The following is a 19,841-nucleotide window of genomic DNA, read 5'->3' as shown; positions in this document are numbered from 1 at the left end:
GGGTGTTGAACGATGAGAGCACATGGACACAGGGAGGGGAGCACTACACACTGGGGTAAGTTGGGGGGAAATAAGGGAGGGACGGTGGGGAGTGGGGAGCTGGGGAGAGATAGCAAGGGGAGAAATGCCAGATGTAGGTGATGGGGAGGAAGGCAGCAAATCACACTGCCACGTGTGTACCTAGGCAACAATTTTGCTTGTTCTTCACATGTACCCCCAAACCTAAAATGCATTAAAATAAATGGGAAAATAAAATAAAATAAAATAAAAAAATAACATTAAAAAAAGAAAGAAACTGACTCAAAACCACACAACTACGGGGAAACCAAACAACCTGCTCCTGAATGACTACTGAGTAAATAACAAACTTAAGGCAGAAATAAATAAGTTCTTTGAAACCAATGAAAACAAAGACACAATGTATCAGAATCTCTGGGACACAGCTAACATAGCCTTTAGAGGGAAATTTATAGCACTAACTGCCCACAAGAGACAGCAGAAGAGATCTAAAATTGATACCTCAACATCACATTAAAACAACTAGAGAAGCAAGCGCAAACTAATTCAAAAGCCAGAAGACAAAAAATAACTAAGATCAGAGCAGAACTGAAGGAGATAGAGACACAAAAACCCTCCCAAAAAATCAGTGAATCCAGGAGTTGGTTTTTTGAAAAGATCAATAGACTGCTAGTGAGACAAAGAAGGAAACAGAGAAGAACCAAACAGATGCAATAAAAATGAAATAGAGAATATCATCGCTGATCCCACAGAAATACAAACATCAGAGAACACTATAAACACCACTACACAAATAAACTAGAAAATCTCGAATAAATGGATAAATTCCTGGACACATATACCCTCCTAAATCTAAGACAGGAAAAACTATAAACCCTGAAGATGCCAATAACAAGTTCTAAAATTGAGGCAGTAATTAATAGCCTATCAACCAAAAAAAGTCCAGGACCAGATGGATTCACAGTTGAATTCTACCAGAGGTACAAACAGGCACTGGTACCATTCCTTCTGAAACTATTCCAAACAATAGAGAAAGAGGGAATCCTCCCTAATTCGTTTTATGCAGCCAACATCACCGTGATACCAAAACCTGATAAAGACACAACAGAAAATTTCAGGCCAATATTCCTGATAAACATTAATGCAAAAATTCTCAATAAAAACTTGCAAACTGAATCCAATAGCACATCAAAAAGCTTATCCACCACGAACAAGATGGCTTCATCCCTGAAATGTAAGGCTGGTTTAACATACACAAATCTATAAACATAATCGATCACATAAACAGAACCAATGACAAAAACTGCATAATTATCTCAATAGATGCAAAAAAAAAAAAAAAAGGCCTTCAATAAAATTCAATACACCTTTATGCTAAAAACTCTCAATTAACTAGGTATCAATAGAAAGTATCTCAAAACTATAAGAGCTATTTATGATAAACCCACAGCCAGTATTATACCGAATGGGCAAAACCTGGAAGAATTCCCTTTGAAAACCGGCCCAAGGACGCCCTCTCTCACCACTCCTATTCAACATAGTGTTGAAAGTTCTGACCGGGGAAATCAGGCAAGAGAAAGAAATAAAGAGTACTGCCCAAAGTAATTTAAATAGGAAGAGAGGAAGTCAAATTGTCTGTTTGCAGATGACATGATTGTGTATTTAGAAAACCCCACTGTCTCAGTTCAAAATCTCCTTAAGATGAGAAGCAACTTCAGCAGTCTCAGGATAAAAAAAATTTTCAAAAATCACAAGCATCCCTATACACCAATAATAAACAGAGAGCCAAATCATAAGTGAACTCCCATTTGCAAATGCTACAAAGAGAATGAAACACCTAGGAATAAAACTTACAAGATATGTGAAGGACTTATTTAAGGAGAACTACAAATCACTGCTCAAGGAAATAAGAGAGGACACAAACAAATGGAAAAAACATTCCATGGTCATGGATAGGAAGAATTAATAACATGAAAATGGCCATATTGCCCAAAGAAATTTATAGATTCAATGCTATTTCCATTAAGCTACCACTGACTTTCTTCACAGAATTAGAGAAAACTACTTCAAATTTCATATGGAACCAAAAATGAGCCCACATAGCCAAGACAATCCTGACCAAAAAAAAAAAAAAAACAAAAAACACCCAAAGCTGGAGGCATCTTGCTACCTGACTTTATACTACAAGGCTACAGTAACAAAAACAGAATTGTACAGTTACCAAAACAGATATATAGTTGAATGGAACAGAACAGAGGCCTCAGAAGTAATACCACATATCTACAACCATCTGATCTTTGACAAACCTGACAAAAACAAGCAATGGGGAAAGGATTCCCTATTTAATAAATGGTGTTGGGAAAACTGGCTAGCCATATGCAGAAAACTGAAACTAGACCCCTTCCGAAAATTAACTCAAGATGGATTAAAGTCTTAAATGTCTCCCCATGCTATCTCTCCCAAACTCCCCACCCCTCACTGTCCCTCCTCTATTTCCCCCCAACAGACCCCAGTGTGTAGTGCTCCCCTCCCTGTGTCCATGTGTTCTCATTGTTCAACACCCATCTGAGTGAGAACATGCGGTGTTTGGGGGAAAAAAAAAAAAGTCTTAAGTGTAAGACCTAAAATCACAAAAACTCTAGGAGAAAACCTAGGTAATACCATTCAGGACATAGGCATTGGCAAGGACTTCTTGACTAAAACAGCAAAAGCAATGGCAACAAAAGCAAAAACTGACAAATGGGATCTAATTAAACTAAAGAGTTTCTGCACAGCAAAAGAAACTATCATTAGAGTGAACTGACAACCAACAGAAAGTGGAAAAACTTCTTGCAACCTACCCATCTAGCAAAGGGCTAATATCCAGAATCTGCAAAGAACTAAAAACAGATTTACAAGGAAAAAAATCCCATCAAAAATTGGGTGAAGGATATGAACAGATGCTTCTCAAAAGGAGACATTTATGCAGTCAACAAACATGAAAAAAAGCTCATCATCACTGATCACTAGAGAAATACAAATTAAAATCACAATGATATACCATCTCATGCCAGTAAGAATGGTGATCATTATAAAGTCAGGAAACAACAAATGCTGAAGAGGATGTGGAGAAATAGGAATGCTTTCACACTGTTAGTGGGACTATAAATTAGTTCAACCATTGTGGAAGACAGTGTGGCAATTCCTCAAGAATCTAGAACCAGAAATCCCATTTGACCCAGGAAGTCCACTACTGGGTATATACCCAAAGGACTGTAAATCATTCTACTATTAAGATACATGCACACATATGTTTATTGCAGCACTGTTCACAATAGCAGTCTTAGAACCAACCCAATGCCCATCAATGATAGACTTGATAAAGAAAATGTGGCACATCTATACCACAGAATACTATGCAGCCATAAAAAAGGATGAGTTCATGTTCTTTGCAGGGACATGAAGCTGGAAACCCACATACTTAGTCAACTAACACAAGAACATAAAACCAAACACCACAGTTCTCACTCATAAGTGGGAGTTGAAAAATGAGAACACACCAGGGCATGTCAGAGAATGGGGGGCTATGGGAGGGATAGCATAAGGAGAAATACCTCATGTAGATAATGGGTTGATAGGTACAGTAAACTACTCTGGCACGTGTCTATGCAACAAAATCTACATGTTCTGCACATGTACCCCAGAACTTAAAAAAATGGATAACGTAAGAGGTAAATCTGGGGGAAAAAAAGAAAACTAAAACACTTTTTTGAAAGAACACGTTCTTCCAGGACTGGTTTTACTAAGATCAGTATATGCACTGGCTTCTAAGATGTGAAAACACAATTCTACTAGAAAGTGTTGTGACAGTCTTTCATATTATTTAAACTCTCCACATATTTGACCACTGATGTGTCCAATATATCTATAAGAAAAATGAAACCAACAGCAAAGTAATTGTTCTATTTTTATGGTGCTAGCTCTGATCTATTTAGGAGAAGATCTGAATCCCATTAGAATAAGGGATGATGTTAATCACCTTGTAAAGTCTCCTTAAATGTTTTCTCACATTTCCTAAAATATTCTATTAGGAAAAGTGGTTCCTCCTTCCACTCTCAGTCCAGCATAAATACTCTGGATATCCCTTACCTCTCCCTGTTTACACATTGAAAGTTGAGCTGCACAGTGTAAAACTCTATTTTGGAGTCACAGAATTGACAGCCATTTCAGGAAAAATCCACTGTCTGCTATATGGTGGTAGTAAAATTGCAATGAAAGGGTTTCATGTTTCCTGATTTTTGCCCAGCTTTAATAGAGTTATTTTTCATTTGATAAATATCTATTACAGAGTGGAACATAATACAATTAAAACAGTACCTTGGGACAATGTGACTAGACATAAGTCATGAAGAAAGAATGAGCATTAAGACCACCGGGCTCAGACTCTGCTGGAAGAAGTGAAATGTATGCCAGCTGAGACACGGCAATCAGATGTCCCCAGTTTCAGAAGTAATGAGTGAAAGGATACTGGGAAAAGAGGTTTACAGGGCTGAATTGCTACTATGTATTAAACATTATACAGCCATTAAAAGAGGACTATCAAGCTACACCTGCTAGGGAAGGGCAGAAGGCAGAAAAATGCTCATATGGCTAGAAGCTAAGACTGCAAAAATCACAGTAATTCAGTTCTGTATGCACTTACTGAATAATGAAATAGTACATTTGGAAACTAATGTTATACATCATTGTTATGCAAACAGCTAAAATATAATTGTTTACAAATAATTTAAAGATTGGAAACTATCTCCATCGTTTTCATTGCAGAGTTCGCCAGCTGACTTGAAAACTGGGCTCAAATTTTAAGACAAAGGAAAAAAGGTGTCTGTTTTAAGAATAATTTTCATAGCAGATTAGGACTTATATTAAAACACAGCAAAGTGAACATTAGAACACGTAAACATTAAAATCTCACCTAGTTATGATACTACAGATATATAAATGCTCAGATATTAGAGGAGAAGGAAACTGGGTGTATTAGTCCATTCTCACGCGTTAAAGACATACCCAAGACTGGGTAATTTAGAAAGAAAAAGAGATATAATTGACTCACAGCTCCGCATGGCTGGGAAGGCCTCAGAAAGCTTATAATCATGGCACGAAGGGAAGCAAACAACCTTCTTCCCATGGTGGCAGGAGAGAGAATGGGCGTTCAGCAAAGATGGAAGCTCCTTATAAAAGCATCAGATCTCGTGAGAACTCACTACCACAAGAACGGGATAGGGGAACCCATCCCCATGCAGATTCAATTATCTCCACCGGGAGATAATTGAACTAACTCAATACCGAAAGAACAGGATAGTGGAACCCACCCCCATGGAGAGTCAATTATCTCCATTTGGAAATAATTGAACTAACTATCACAAGAACCGGAGAGGGGAACCCACCCCCATGGAGATTCAATTATCTCCACCTGGTCCCTCCCACAACAGGTGGAGATTATGGGAACTACAATTCAAGATGAGATTTGGATGCGGACAAAGCCAAACCATATCAGTGTGGAAAGAAGTCTGTAGTTAGCCACTTGAATAGATCCCTGTTCTGGTCTCCCTTGCCTGTGTTTAGGGATTTGAGGGGCACTTGGTAGACCCTTCCAACACTGCTTTTCTTGTTCTAGCTCCTCTATCCACCATTTGAAATTAATAGCACTGGGCTAAGGCTCTGCTTTTTACTTATTCTTTTAAAAATGAAAAGTAACTAAGGAAGGACCTTATAATTAACAGCTATTCTTATCTGAAGTAGATCAGTATGGCACATCCTTTCTTAGAATAGATCTGAGAAGAGATCTCTCATCTCTCCTGGAATAGAAAGCAAAAACTACCCAGTTTACCTGAGGGTAGAGAAGAAAGCGAAAATTGGAGATTGAAGCCAGATTAGGAACATATTTCCCAAGGGTAAACTTCAAGACATGAAGGGCTGGTGGAGAGAGGACGTGAGTGGCACTGCCAGTAGTGAGAGCTGATACTGCAGGGTGAGGTATTGAGTACCGGAGGCACAAGACAGGCCTGGACTGGCAAGCATTGATCCTGCACCCACTGGGAATTCTCTGCAGACTCGGCAAAACTGAACCCAAGGGGAGACAGGACACCTGATTCCCTAATTGAATGTGTGAGAACTCTGATTTCATAAAGTGCATGCCCTCCCCCACCATATACACATCAAAGATATGTGAATAGGATTTTCAAATTGGACTACACAAATTGTGCACAGGCATGAAGAATCACTTTCCAGACCCTCAGCTTATATATATACACAAACACATACATATATATATACACACACACATACACACATATATATATACACACACGCATATACATATATATACACACACATACATATATATACACACACACATATACATATATATAAACACACATACACATATATATACACACATACATATATACACACACATATACATATATATACACACACACATATACATATATATACACACATATACATATATATACACACACATACACATATACACACACACATACACATATATATACACACACATATACATATATATACACACATATACATGTATACACACACACACATACACACACACACACACACACACACACACACACACACACACACACACACACACACATATATATATATATTTTTTTTTTTTTCTAAAATTGATCTGCTTAAGAATGTACCTATAGTCAGGGACCCATTCCATGCTGGCACTACATTCCGGAACAAAGCTTCTCACCCCACATTACAAAAGAAAGGTACACCTCTCACTTAATCTGAATTGAATCTCTCCATCAGGGTAGAAAAACTTTTTCAAGTCTCCACTCAAAGGAAAAAAACAAAATATTAGGATAAGCAAAGCCTCTTTTCATCTGGGTCCCCTTCACATAAACTCATTATAGGATTTCAAACTTCCCCTGTCTGATACATATTTCTCTAAGACTGAAAATTGGCATTAGAAGTGGAGTGTTTTGGCTTTTGTTGGATATTGTGAATTCATATAGTCTGTAGAGTAGGGTAGCAGGAGCGATGATACCTCATGTTCTACCCAGTCCCTGACACTGAGAGATACTTTGCTGGGAAGAGGGGTTGCCCATGGTGGCAGTGCCTCTGGTGGTTAGAGGGTTTTTCTCCTATATACTCATTTTGAAAGCAACATTTAGTTTCTTCAACATGAAATTGCTAATTATGAGAATTAAAAAATCTGCAAGATGAAGGTTTTACCAGTAATTTAAAAATTGGGATGTGCTTATTCGATTTTCATAGCATACACTTTTCACAAATGAACGTTTTTGAGTAATTTCAAAAAAATAGGCCAATGGTCATTGTGTCCTATCTTTCTTTTTAGATTTTCTTTTCATTGGTCTTATATTTCAGCTATAAGAACTATAGGACCAAATGAAAGTTTTCACATGTTAATGTGATAACTTCTACAACTACAGTACTAGCATTGAATATATTCAGTGTTCCAGGTTCCATGCTGCAGGGCCTTATACATTAGCTTTTTATTTTATTATTTTACTTTAAATGTATACTATATTCAGCATTTCTCCCCATGTTATCCCTCCCCACCCCCCACTTTCCCTCCCCTACCCCCTGAACTGCTCCCAGTGTGTGATGCTCCTCTACCTGAGTCCACGTGTTCTCATTGTTCAACACCCACCAATGAGTGAGAACATTTGGTGTTTGGTTTTCTGTTCTTGTGTCAGTTTGCTGAGAATCATGGCTTCCAGATTCATCCAAGTCCCTACAAAGGACATGAACTCATCGTGTTTTATGGCTGCGTAGTATTCCATGGTGTATATGTACCACATTTTCTTTGTCCAGTCTATCATTGATGGGCATTTAGGTTGGTTCCAGGTCTTTGCCATTGTACACAGGGCTGCAATGAACACACGTGTTCATGTGTCTTTATAGTAGAATGATTTATAGTTTTTTGCGTATATACCCAGTAATGGAATTTCTGGGTCAAATGGAATTTCTATTTCTAGATCCTTGAGAAATCACCACACTTTTAAAGGGCAAAAGATGGGATTCAAACTCAGGTAGTCAGATTTTAAGAGCCTAAAAGTTTTTTTTGTTTGTTTATTTTTAGTGTACTACATGAGTTAAGGCATATTTTTGTTGTTTCTGAAGTACAAGCATGCCATTTCAAAACATTTTTCAATTTTAAAGAGTAAGACAATTATCTTACAAAGGCACCTTGGGTAGAGTTTAGCACATCATAAGGATTTAGGAAATATTCATTTGTTATCTCCTTCCCGTCTTAAAAGGAAATCTATTTATTTCTTCCATATGAAATCCAATGCTTATCTTGAGAGGAAGATTTTTAAAATATATTTTTGTAGTTTCAGTTAATGCTCAAATTTAGGAGTTACAAACAACATGATAAAATTTGTAATCTAAGCACTCTAAATACCAGGCATTCCCAGTTTGAGGAAATAAAACACTTCAAAGTAACCAATAAATGCTTGATGGGAAATCCTGATGCTCTAGAGATACAGAAGTGCCCAGCAATGCCAAAAGCCATGCCCAAATGCCCAAGGGGACCACACTTGTGAGCACTCATTAGAATTGCCCTAGGGAGCTTCTTAAATGTCATGGAACTTTTAGAGGCACAGAAACATCTGCCAGAGAAGGGAAGTATTATGAAAAAGTTTCTATAACTGAATTCTGAGTTTTCTTGTGAACTACAGGTATCCAAGGGAGTCAAACTGGAGTTATAAATAAAAGGTCACCTGAGGTCAAATCAACAGAGAGAAGAGTCCTGGCAAAGCAGGGTCAGCTGAGTAGCCTGGGTTTTAGGGGAGTGGTGAGTAGTTCCATGAATAGGTGTTGTTGCATGTGACCACTTCCATATGTTCTTCCCATAACCATGCTCCTTCTTCTATCCCTTTATATTAAATAGCCTTGTCTTGGCTGGTGTCTGCAGAACCACAGAGAGCATTCCACGTGGCCCTACAGCCCAATGGTCTAGAAGTTCCATGAGCTACAAATGGTAAGTAGGAGAGTATCAGTTGGTCAGTAGAGAAGAAGGATGGCCAGAGGAGTAGACAATAGATGGAAAGCCTATAGACCTATGAACAGCATCCCTGGTCCATGCATGAACTTTTCACCCTCTGTGGGTCCCTCGAGGGACTAGTTAGAAAGATGGATCCTAGGACAAGCCTAGGCTACCTGCTAAGCAAGGCAGTGTAGTAGGAATGAAACATTTCAGATTTATGATGTTTGTGTAAATGTTACACATTTTCAGTCACAATCAGGCATATCCAAGAGAAATTTGTATTTCACATTCATTTAAGTAGAACTTGCTGAAGATATGGCACTAGAATTGTGTTTAGATGAAACTTTTAGAAAAAAACATTGGGAGAGATATTTGGGGAGAGGTAGATGTTTTAGAGCTTCATAGTCCACTACAAACCTGCACATATGGTCAGGCTCCTGTCTATAGCAAACAGATGAAAACTGTGCAAAAAAGGCTTAACTGAAAAACAAAAAACAAAAAACACTTGGAATACAGAGTCTATCTAGGTGTGTATGCTTCTCTAATATTGGCTCAAACATAAAACGCATAAGAAATTCCTCCAAGGTACAAGTTAATCATTTATCATCTCCTTAGTCTAATCGCATAATACTTAACACTTCAATGACACTCGATAAGACTGCAGGTTTGGATATGTTATCCCACTTAACTCTCAACTACTATGGAATTCTGCTAAAAAGTTATCTAAAAACATGACATTTTCCCCTTGTTTAAATTTTCTCTTTGCTTCTGTGTAAGCTACTTTATTTTTCTCAGGGAGAATTAAAAAAATACTACCTTGAGTAAAGAAGACAAAGAAAGTAAATTGCTTATGATTGAAAGCCATACCTTTACATTAATGAATTGATGGTCTTTCAACCAAACCTACTATGATATTATGTTTGACCATTTTTCCCCAGTAAGTGGAAGTCACCCAGCTTTATTCTGTGATTCTGTGCACTTACTGCTTCCTTTTCTCTCCAGATTGCCTCAGGAATTGGTTCACTAGTACAGTGAAATAGCTGTAGAGTCTTGCTCTGTACATATTGTTGTACAGGCCAGTGTGATTCAAAGAATCAGTAGTTTAGGACTACTCATTTAAGTCAGAAAATAGACGTTGCTTAAAATCTGAAAAAATGGAAATAAAAAATAAAATAGAAATAGGAAAAAAAAAATTCATGCCCCAAATAAACTTGGCATTTGCTTCAGTGCAACTAGACATGTTGATCTAAGCTGCTGCATAATATAAACAATTAGTTTTTCTTTGTTGTTGGTCCAAGTGGCTGCAATTTTAATGGACATCAACATCTTAATATATCAAAATCAAATGAGATTTGATTATGAGGAAAGCTTATGCAGTCATTATAAATAAAATGATTTAAACGGAAAGTGCTAATGTTTACAATATAAATTTGCTAATTGTCTTTCTGTGGCAAATATTGTTACTATAATAGGCATTTGTAGTTACATTATATGGTATATAAGCATTTGATCTTAAAGTATTTTGATCTTAAAGTAATATATATATATTTATCTTTGAAAAATTTTAAAAATATATATTTTATTTTTAGATTTTGGGATATATGTGAAGAACATGCAAGATTGTTGCATAGGTACATACATGGCAATGTGGTTATTTTAACATTATACCTTTCTTTTTCAAAACTACTAACATCTTTTATGTTGGGAAACATCAATGCTACTCTAAGTGTGTCAGCATTTGTAAATGCTTTGAAAATGAAAAATGTATTCATGGGCCAAGTAGAATCTTTCAAATCCCCTTGTAGAGGGAAAAATGGCTTTCATTAGCTTTTGAATTTGGCTCACAAAACAACTTTTAAGATTTAACAATAAACTTACCATAAAATATAACATCCATGTTATCTCTAATACTAAAGATAATGAATAGGCTTTCGATTTGTCATCCAATCATCTCACACAAAGCAATTTTTAAATAATTCACAAAATAGTCTTCATTTTTCAGGTGTAAGAATGTCTTCCTTAAGAAAAAAATGTGTGGGATCCAAAAACTTAATGGTTCTATAAAGACCATATACACATAAAATGAGACAGAAAAATGTATGTAACCACTCAGATATTCAGATATTTTGTGTGATGGTTTGGATTTTATTTGAGAAAGAAAAGGAGGGTTGAATTGTTTTTGGTCTTGATTTATTGAAGCCACTGTCTCACACTCCCACCTGATTTTGAATGTGTAAATATCTTATATTTGCTATAGGGAGACAGTAACCAGTTTTCAGGGTTAGGAGTTGTAGGTCCCTTCTTTAGTAGACAACTGTCATGCTATGTTGCTTATCTTACTCTTTGAGCTCGTAAAGTTAAAAAAAAAATCCCATTCAATTCTTAAGTAGTACTGGAGTATTAAGCAAGAATGCCTATCCACCTAGAAAGAGTTCAGCACACAATTAAAGTAGCATCATGCCCATGGGACCCAAACTTATGAATTATACTTAAGTAGAAAATTTTCTGTTCTATCTCTATTTCTGTATAGCTAATATGTGTAAATTGCACTAAGGGAACAATAGCAAACTTAGTTATCTTCTTTACAGTCTTAAAGATGAGATATAATCTCTTGGTCAATGTAAATTAATTTATCATAATTCATTTTGCCAAATACATTTAATATATGTATTCATTCATTGAAAACTTATTGATGGCATATTAGGTAACAAGAATAGTTCTAGGGAATAAGTATACAGAAATAAAGCACAATTGTGTTACCATTTTCAAAAATCCTCAGTATACAGGTTAAGTACATTGATAGAGAAAGGGAAAGGAATATACATTCAAAAGGGAAATGTAGGAGAGCTACTTGAATGAGGTGAGGCATCCAATGAAAGAAGATTCCAAAGTGGGCTTTGGCTGATCAACATTTGAAGTTGGAGAAAGAGTCATCTAAAAAAAGAAGCAGAGTATTGGTATTTAAGATAAATGGAACAGTATGTGAAGTGATTCAAGACATGGCAAACCAAAGGAAATTTTGTCTTAGTATGATATTAGTGTATGAAGCAGGGCATGATAAGAAGACCTCATCACAAAAGACTTCACCTTGCTAATGAGTTTGGATTTTATTCTAAGGGAAAAGGAGATAGCTGTATTAATGAATTTTAGGAAGAAAGACTATGATCAGGTATGCTTTTATGAGTTTCACCTCTGACATTATTATAAAGAATACATTTGATAGGAGGTCATCACAAGATATTACGTGAGAAATAAGGATCTGTCCCAAGGCAGTGACATGAACATGGAGAGTAGAGAAGACCTTATGAGAAAAGTTGGTGGCCTTTAAGATGAAAGTAGCAAGGGAGGATCTAGGATGAGTTATTAGTTTCAGACTTGGGTCACTGTGAGGAATCCTGGTGTCATGCACAATGTTAGGGAATATTCCTAAGAGTAATTGTGATAAGAAATGTTGACTAAAAACAGTTGAATATAAGATTATTGTGGGGCCAGGCACTGTGGCTCACATCTGTAGTCCCAGCACTCTATGAGGTTGAGGCAGGAAAATCGCTTGTGCCCAGGAGATCGAGGCTACAGGGAGCCATGATGGCACCACTGCACTCAAGCTTGGGTTACAGAGTGAGGCCCTGTCTCTAATAATAACAGCAAAAGGATTATTATGGAACATATAATGACTTCTAGATAATTTTAAATATAGAACTGGAGTTCAGGAGAGGTAACTGAGGTAGAAATATGGATTTTGGAATCTTCAACATGTAGGTCTGAGTATAATTACCCAGGGAGACTGTATATAGAAAACAATAACAAAAAATCAATGACAAGTAAGCTGTAGAGAGCACTAACCATTAAATTATACACAGCAGAAGACCTAAAACTATAAACTGAGAAATGGCTGCAGAGATAAGAGGGAAGCTAGGAATAATGACTGTCTATGGCAGTCAAGTGAGGAAAACTTTTAAAATTCGGAAAGGGGTCAAAATAGGTAAGTACTATAGAAATGCATTGGTAATGAGAACATATATTATAATAACCTCTTTAATTATGTTCAACAATAGGATGATAGGATGAAGACTGAAGTTGATAGAGAAGTAGGTGAGAAAAAAAGAAGAAAAAGCTGAATATACATAATGTGTCCCAGAATTTTTACAAGGTGCTAGGCTGGATGTGATTTCCAATGGAATATGCTAGGTACTATTCTATTGGAGGTGATAGAAATATGTCATCTCCAACATACATATTCCTATGTCTCTTAAGTACCAAAGAAGCAAATCGGTTTTTCCTAGTGCATTAAACTCACTGCTTGTAAATTAGCATTTCCCTATAGCCATTCCAACATGTACAAGGCATTTCACTGAGAAGTGAAAATGTAGCGAACCAGCAAAGCATTTGGGCTGCACAACATCTGGCAATCAGTTTGAAAGACTTTTTTTCACTGAGTTGATTAGTAGTTCTGGTGTAACACAAATCCATCTTTATTGCCCTTCAGTTTACAATGACGGCAAAATCTGTTAGCGATAGTATGTTTTGGGGGCATGTGAGGCAACATGAGTTTTGGACAAATGAGCTCTGTTTAAGTCCATTCTGGAAGTGGCTAAGTTGACTGTGTATGTTTATTCGTGGGTGATAAGAAGATATTAAATGTAAAAAAATGAGATTAGAAATACTGCTGTATTATGTTATTTATTTAACATATTTGCTTAATCTTTAGAAAGATTTTATGTCAGGAACTGCCTCCAGGTACTAGGTAGCCCAGGATCTCCGATACATACAACAATAAACAAAATGGGCAAAAATCTGTGCCCTAAAGGGACTTAAATTTTGATACAGAGAGGAGAAACTAAAATAAACAAAAGTAAAATATATTGTATGTTAGGTGGCGAAGACCTCTGGGGAAAGAAAAGTTAAGCAGGGAAAGGGTGCCAGAATTTTTATCTGGGTGATGGGGGGAAGGGAAGATAAAACATGGAATAGGATAGACCTACTAAGAAGGTAATATTTGACTAAAGTCCTAAAATTAGTGTGGGATTAAGCTATGGAGATACCTGGAGAAAGAAAAAATCAAAACATTATGAAGGAGTGAGTGTCTGGTATCTTCTAGAAACAGAAGGATAAATATGGCTGGAGAGATAAATAAAGAAGAAAACAGTGAGAGATAATATAGACGTAAAGTGGAGAGAGACTCCAGACCATTGTAAGGTCTGTGTTGAGTGACTTTCAATAGGAAAAACAGATTCTAGAGTTCTAAGAAACATCTTAAAATCTTAAAATATAACATATTATTTATCCATTAGTCTATGTTTTCTTTTGAGGGTGGTGCTTCTACAAATCACTTTCCAGATCTTGGCACTGTCATAGAATACCTTTCTTCTTAGAGACTAGAGACATTGACTATGCACTTCTCTGAGAGTGAAGAGATACGTTTCGGGAGAAACACTGAAGGCAGTCTTTGTGCCATTCAAAAAGGCTGATAGTAAGAACAACATGGAAAGTTGAAAAAATGTTTTCCAGAGCTCAAAGAGAAAGCAATGGATTGAATTCAGTTTCTGTATTTTCTTAGCAAAACATTTCCTAGGATAAAGAAACCTTTCACACGAAAATTTTTAATATATCTCAAAATATTGACTCCCTTGTAATTAAAAAACTGCCCTATAAATAATACCTCCTCAAATGGAATATGCTTCTTTGGACAAAGAAAGAGGAGAAATGTTGAAGAATATAAGCTCTGTGGAGGATCTTCCACATAATAATTATTATTTTTTTTTACCATCCAAATTATTGTGGTGGCTTTTAATTGCCTTCTTGAATATTCCCAAGGGTCTTCTTAACTGGACTTTATATATTAAACTGGCTCACAGAAAGAGTAAAGAACGATGGGTAAAAAGTATTTGACAACACTAACTTAATCAATGGTGGCCTCACCTGTTGTAGAACCAGTAGATAATTTTTTATAGTATGCAGCCACAGGTCTGGAAACATGGGCTTTTATTGTGACTATACTGTTAACTACCACTTTACTATTCTAGATCTTCCTTTCCTCACCTGTAAAATAAGCAGTTGGATATAAAATAACCACAACTTTCTTTTTAAGTGATCTATAAAAATCAGCTGCCATGGGTAGAGTTCTGTCCAGCTTCTCTAATAAGAACCATGCTTAGTAATCCTTTAGTGTTAATTTACCCAGAGATGCCACTTTCACAGCATTGTACCCACTCATTTTTCTCCCACAGCCGTTACGAACAGACCACAGTACTTCTCCCTATCTGGAAGTCAGAGTCATAATCTCTCTCTCTCTCTTTTTTTTTTCTGACAGTGTCTTAGGCAATCATAACTAAAATAATGGGAGATGGCACTCAAGTTGCAAGCAATTTGCTACTTATCATTAGGGGCATGGATATATTGAAAGCAACAGTTCTTAGTATAGCTAAGAAGAACACTTACATCCCATCAGCCCATTCCTCCCATCTTTAAAACATTATAAGATGTCATGAGTTCCACCAGCATAAAGCAGTTGCTGATACCCCAGGCATAACCAAAATGGATCAATTAGCTTTTCAGTTAAAGAAGCCCGAATGTATAGAATTCATTTCCCTTCTTTAGAAAGTCTGCTTCTGTTCTGAGAGAAAAGTCTTCCATAAAAGTAACAAACTCACATGTTCAACAAGTAGATATATTAGTGATTTCTTGATCTTTGTCACCCTACCCACTTATTTTCTAAGTATCCAAATGTGTAGAAGCTTCGACCAAGAAGCTGTGTTTGTTTCAGTTCTGATGAAAAGCCCTAACAATGTTATTAGATAACTGTGATAAATTTTAATCTGATGACAGCTTGTGACCCACAAATTGCTGTTTAAAATTAAAATGAGTTTAAAATGAAACTGGCAGAGAACTACAATATTAAACTTGCAACCTGCTCTGATAAAACACTAGTATAAATCACTATATTAAATATAAATACAGTTAATTTTATATAGCATCTTGCAATTGAAATATAAAATGCCCTTAAATGCATGGCCTTATTAAATTAAAATTGGTTGATTAATCTTACTTTTTAATCTTTGTTTTGCAAATTAAAAAGTTTAAGTAGAGATAGATTGGATTGCTTTTGGTAATACACCCTTTGGCAGAGCTCCAGGTATAATCTAGGGCTACAGGCTTCTAGGTTTCTCTTTTGATGAGCAAAAGTCCTCTATTTTCCTCACCTCAAATATTCATCTACAGTAAATTAAGACATACTTTTCACATGCTTAATTTTATTTATAATGTGTAAGGTATAGTTACTCAAGTTGTGTTAAATGTGATCTTTAAACTTTTTTATATGTTAGTTTTGAAAAACAACTACACTGATATGGTTGGCAGACCAGCTAATTATTGCTAACTTAGTAAGAATTGATATTTTTCTGTAATGAATGTTTGTATCAGTCTATTATTCAGCAATACTGTAAATGAAAGTCAACCCAATGTATGTGTTTTCATCCCACATTTCAGCATTGAAGAATTGTATGTGGTAATGAAATAATTAAGTACAGTTGTTTGCAAATAATTTAATAATCAAATCATAGCTATTTTCTGGTTTTCAAAATGTACTAAAGAACTATTGAAAAATCCACAATATCATAATTATAACAAGTAATGTGTGTATTTAATAATAGCTGTAATAATCCTATGCATTATTTGCTCAAAATATTCATGATACATTTAAATAATAGCATTAGCTAGAATAAGAAAGTACCATATCTCACTCCCACTATTGCACACAGAGAATAAAATTCACCCACTCTTTTTAAAAAGATGCCACAAGGATTGTAATTGCAGAACAATTATTTTTACTCATTACTCCTAGAACATAGTATACACTCAGCAAATGTTGGTTGAAGAAATGAATGGATATGTGTGATTGGATGAGATGCAAACTCAGGGAAAATGCCTAGTCTCTGGTTGTTACAGGACTACTGCATGGACAACTGCTGTCACAGTAAGGTTTGTAAAATGTCTCTGCCATATTTTACTTTGGTTCATGTGTGTGTCATAATGATAAGGAATTCAGCCCAGCAAGTCTCTCTGCATTACATAGAGGTGCTATGTATTCAAAAAAGCAGGGACACCACATGTAATATCTCTCAGGTACTTTTCAAGGTTTGCTTCTACACGAGACTTGATATTGATTATGGTGCTTCAGATCTATTTCTATTTGGGAGCAGTCTCACTGTTATTCTTTGTTACACCTCATCAAATCTGTCCTAGGGACAGTGCCTACCCCAGGGTTGTAAGCTTTGGAACTGTGATTGGGTTTTTTCCAGCCCCCGCGTGCCAGCGGACGCTAGCCATGGTGCTGAAAGAGACAAGAGGATTCTATCTGAAACCTTTCCTTCCTCTTACTGGTTTAGAGAATTCGAGTGACAAGAGCAGGGTCCAAAGGAGCCTGGAGCAGCATCTCTAATGTGAACCACGTATTTCGGTCTTTTGGGCGGAGATGTGGTCCATCAGGTTACAGGCAATGCCTCCCTGTGAGCGTTCGCTAGACCAAGAGACCTTATGAATGTAGCCGCTGCAGTAGAAAAGGTTACATCCAGCAGGATGCCTTGTCCCTCTCCTGAAAAATTGACATTTAAGTGCATAGCCTAGAAACAAAAGCAGGGAATCTAGACGGAGGGGAGGAGAAGGGGGGAGCAAACCTGTATTCATATTGAAAATGTTCACTATTTTCGCATAAGATAAAGAATCAAGGGCTAATTTTAGCTTAAGTTTCCGGCCTCAGTTTTCCAACAGGTGCACGACTCCCTCACCCCTTCCCTGTCAGGTACTGTCCTGCTTTACCTTCTTAGAAAGGCTTCCTTCGCAAGGCAAGCTTTTCCTAGGGTCCTAAGCATGTGCAGTTTCCCATCTCACGCACAGCTCCGGCTCTACGCCTGGCAACCCCTTACCTGCAGCATGAAGATTAAGGAGCAGGCACAGCGCAGGGAAGCCGACTGCTCTCCGCATAGCGTGTGCATTGAGAGGTGGAGGAGAAACTCCACCACGACCCCACTTTAGGTAAAGTGCTATTAGAAAGAACCACCGCCAAGGGTCTTCTAGTCTCCGGGATTCGTTCGCAGGTCCTCGGCTGGGGTTTGCAGAGCAGTCAGTCTGTGGCGCTGATAGAAATGAGCACCAGCTTCAACCACCCTAAGACAGGGAGAGAGGAAGAGGAAGAAGAGTAGGAGGTTGCGGGGAAAGGGACAGAAGCACTCAGAGGCGGCAAATGCTTGGCCTTCCGGGGACCCAGCAGCCAAGGCGGAGACGGCGGGGTGGACTCCGCGCCAGCCCAGCAGCGCAGCAGCACGGCAGCCAGTGCAGCTCGAGCAGCAGCCCGGACGCGCTGCGGCTACTGAGCATGCCCAGCGCCGGCCCTCACGAGGCACGGGAGTTTCAAAGTGAAATTCCGCTTCTCCGGGTCTTAGCGGCGGCTTGGAGCAGAGTAGGCTCTACCGCTGGGGTGGGTGGTGGTGGTGGTGGTGGTGGGGTGCGGAAAGCGGGAAGTGCGGGGGAGGCGCTAGCCGTGGTTACTAGGGACCCAGAGTCCATCAAAAATCCGAGGGTGGTATGTGGCAGAGTGAGAGTCAATGGGGGCATAGCCGGAGGAGGGAGTTGATGACAGTGTCAACCGTGCCACCCACCTTACTCTTTACCCAAGTCTTGATTACACGTGGACCGAGCTCACTGCCAGGAATTGGCATGTGCAGATTGACCAAATTCCCAGGGCTCGCCTACGGGAACAGAGGTGTCTTCCACCACTGCTGAGCTTTCTTGCTGCTTGGGGGAAGCGTTCCCAAGGCAGCGTGCTTGGTGTAAGCAGTAACCATGTATCTCGGGGGTGTCTTCGTCCTTCCTACAGCTTGCCCTTCTTTGCTTCTCTTTCCATTCTCTCCAGCTCAATCCCTGTATTTAAACTTTCTTCTGACTCAAGTCGAAAGTATATGATCACAGTGACAGAAAGAAGCGAGGCCGTATTTTTAGACTAGTAGAATATATCCGTGTAATTGAAGCAATAGAAGGCACCTTTTAGTTTCATGGAACTAATTTTCTTGAATTGCACCCTGTACTCTTTAAGGTGAAAGATAATAGATCACTTCAGTGCCTGGGCTCCTTCTACCCACCTCTGTGTCTCTAGGGAGGCTACCATAGTCTGCCTAATGTAGCTGGTTTTTTATCCCCTCATCTAAGTCTTTGCAGTGTGGAGAGACTTAGTCATGGCTAATTGCTGCTAGTCAAGAAGTCCCTCCCTAGACTTCTCTCTTTTAACTTCCCAGGGCCACTGCCCTTTCTGCCTCCGTGTCTTCATGGATGCTGTTGCCTCTTTCTTATTTTCCTTCACTTGCATCATAATCACACTAGAGTTTTACAAGGTTTAATGTTGGTGTCACTTTTCCAGAAAGCCCTAACTCTAGATTACAGTGATCTTTCTCTTCCATAACACTTGTCTAGCAGTGCCTCATATTCTTCTTTCAGACAGTTCATTTATCTGTGGTTTGTCTGACAGCACATGGAAGGCTCCATAAGAACTGCTGCATTTTGTATTCCATTAAATTGAATAAAGTTGTTCTAGCCAAATGATTCGGGCTAATAAGTGCTCATTGGGTTGAGCCTCATATCTCATTCAGTGCTTTCTTTCTCCATCCTCTGTGAATTGAGACAACTAATGGGAAATAGGCTATCCAGCAGAGCTTAAATTAGGTGGGATCTCATAAGATCAGAGGGCCCAAGTGGTATCATTTATTTCTTTTATAATTTATATCATTTTCAGCTCTGAGAG

At 37.9% G+C, this 19,841-nt stretch overlaps 1 protein-coding gene across 1 annotated transcript in view; it reads right to left on the bottom strand.

Moving 5' to 3' along the window:
• LOC108302486 (receptor-type tyrosine-protein phosphatase R-like) overlaps positions 1 to 18,476 on the bottom strand; it is a 31,758-nt gene extending 13,282 nt beyond the window's left edge. The window contains exon 1 of the mRNA XM_017526088.2: positions 17,974 to 18,476. Within this exon, the coding sequence (XP_017381577.1) occupies positions 17,974 to 18,031 (58 nt within the window). The 5' untranslated portion in view covers positions 18,032 to 18,476. The remainder of the gene's footprint in view (positions 1 to 17,973) is intronic.
• Positions 18,477 to 19,841: the final 1,365 nt, after the last annotated feature.

This window comes from Cebus imitator, unplaced genomic scaffold (genome assembly GCF_001604975.1).
Source record: "Cebus imitator isolate Cc_AM_T3 unplaced genomic scaffold, Cebus_imitator-1.0 Scaffold41, whole genome shotgun sequence".
Classification (NCBI taxonomy): Eukaryota; Metazoa; Chordata; class Mammalia; order Primates; family Cebidae; genus Cebus; species Cebus imitator.
The sequence above is the reverse complement of the archived record's forward strand: the minus strand, read 5'-3'. Positions and strand labels throughout refer to the sequence as shown.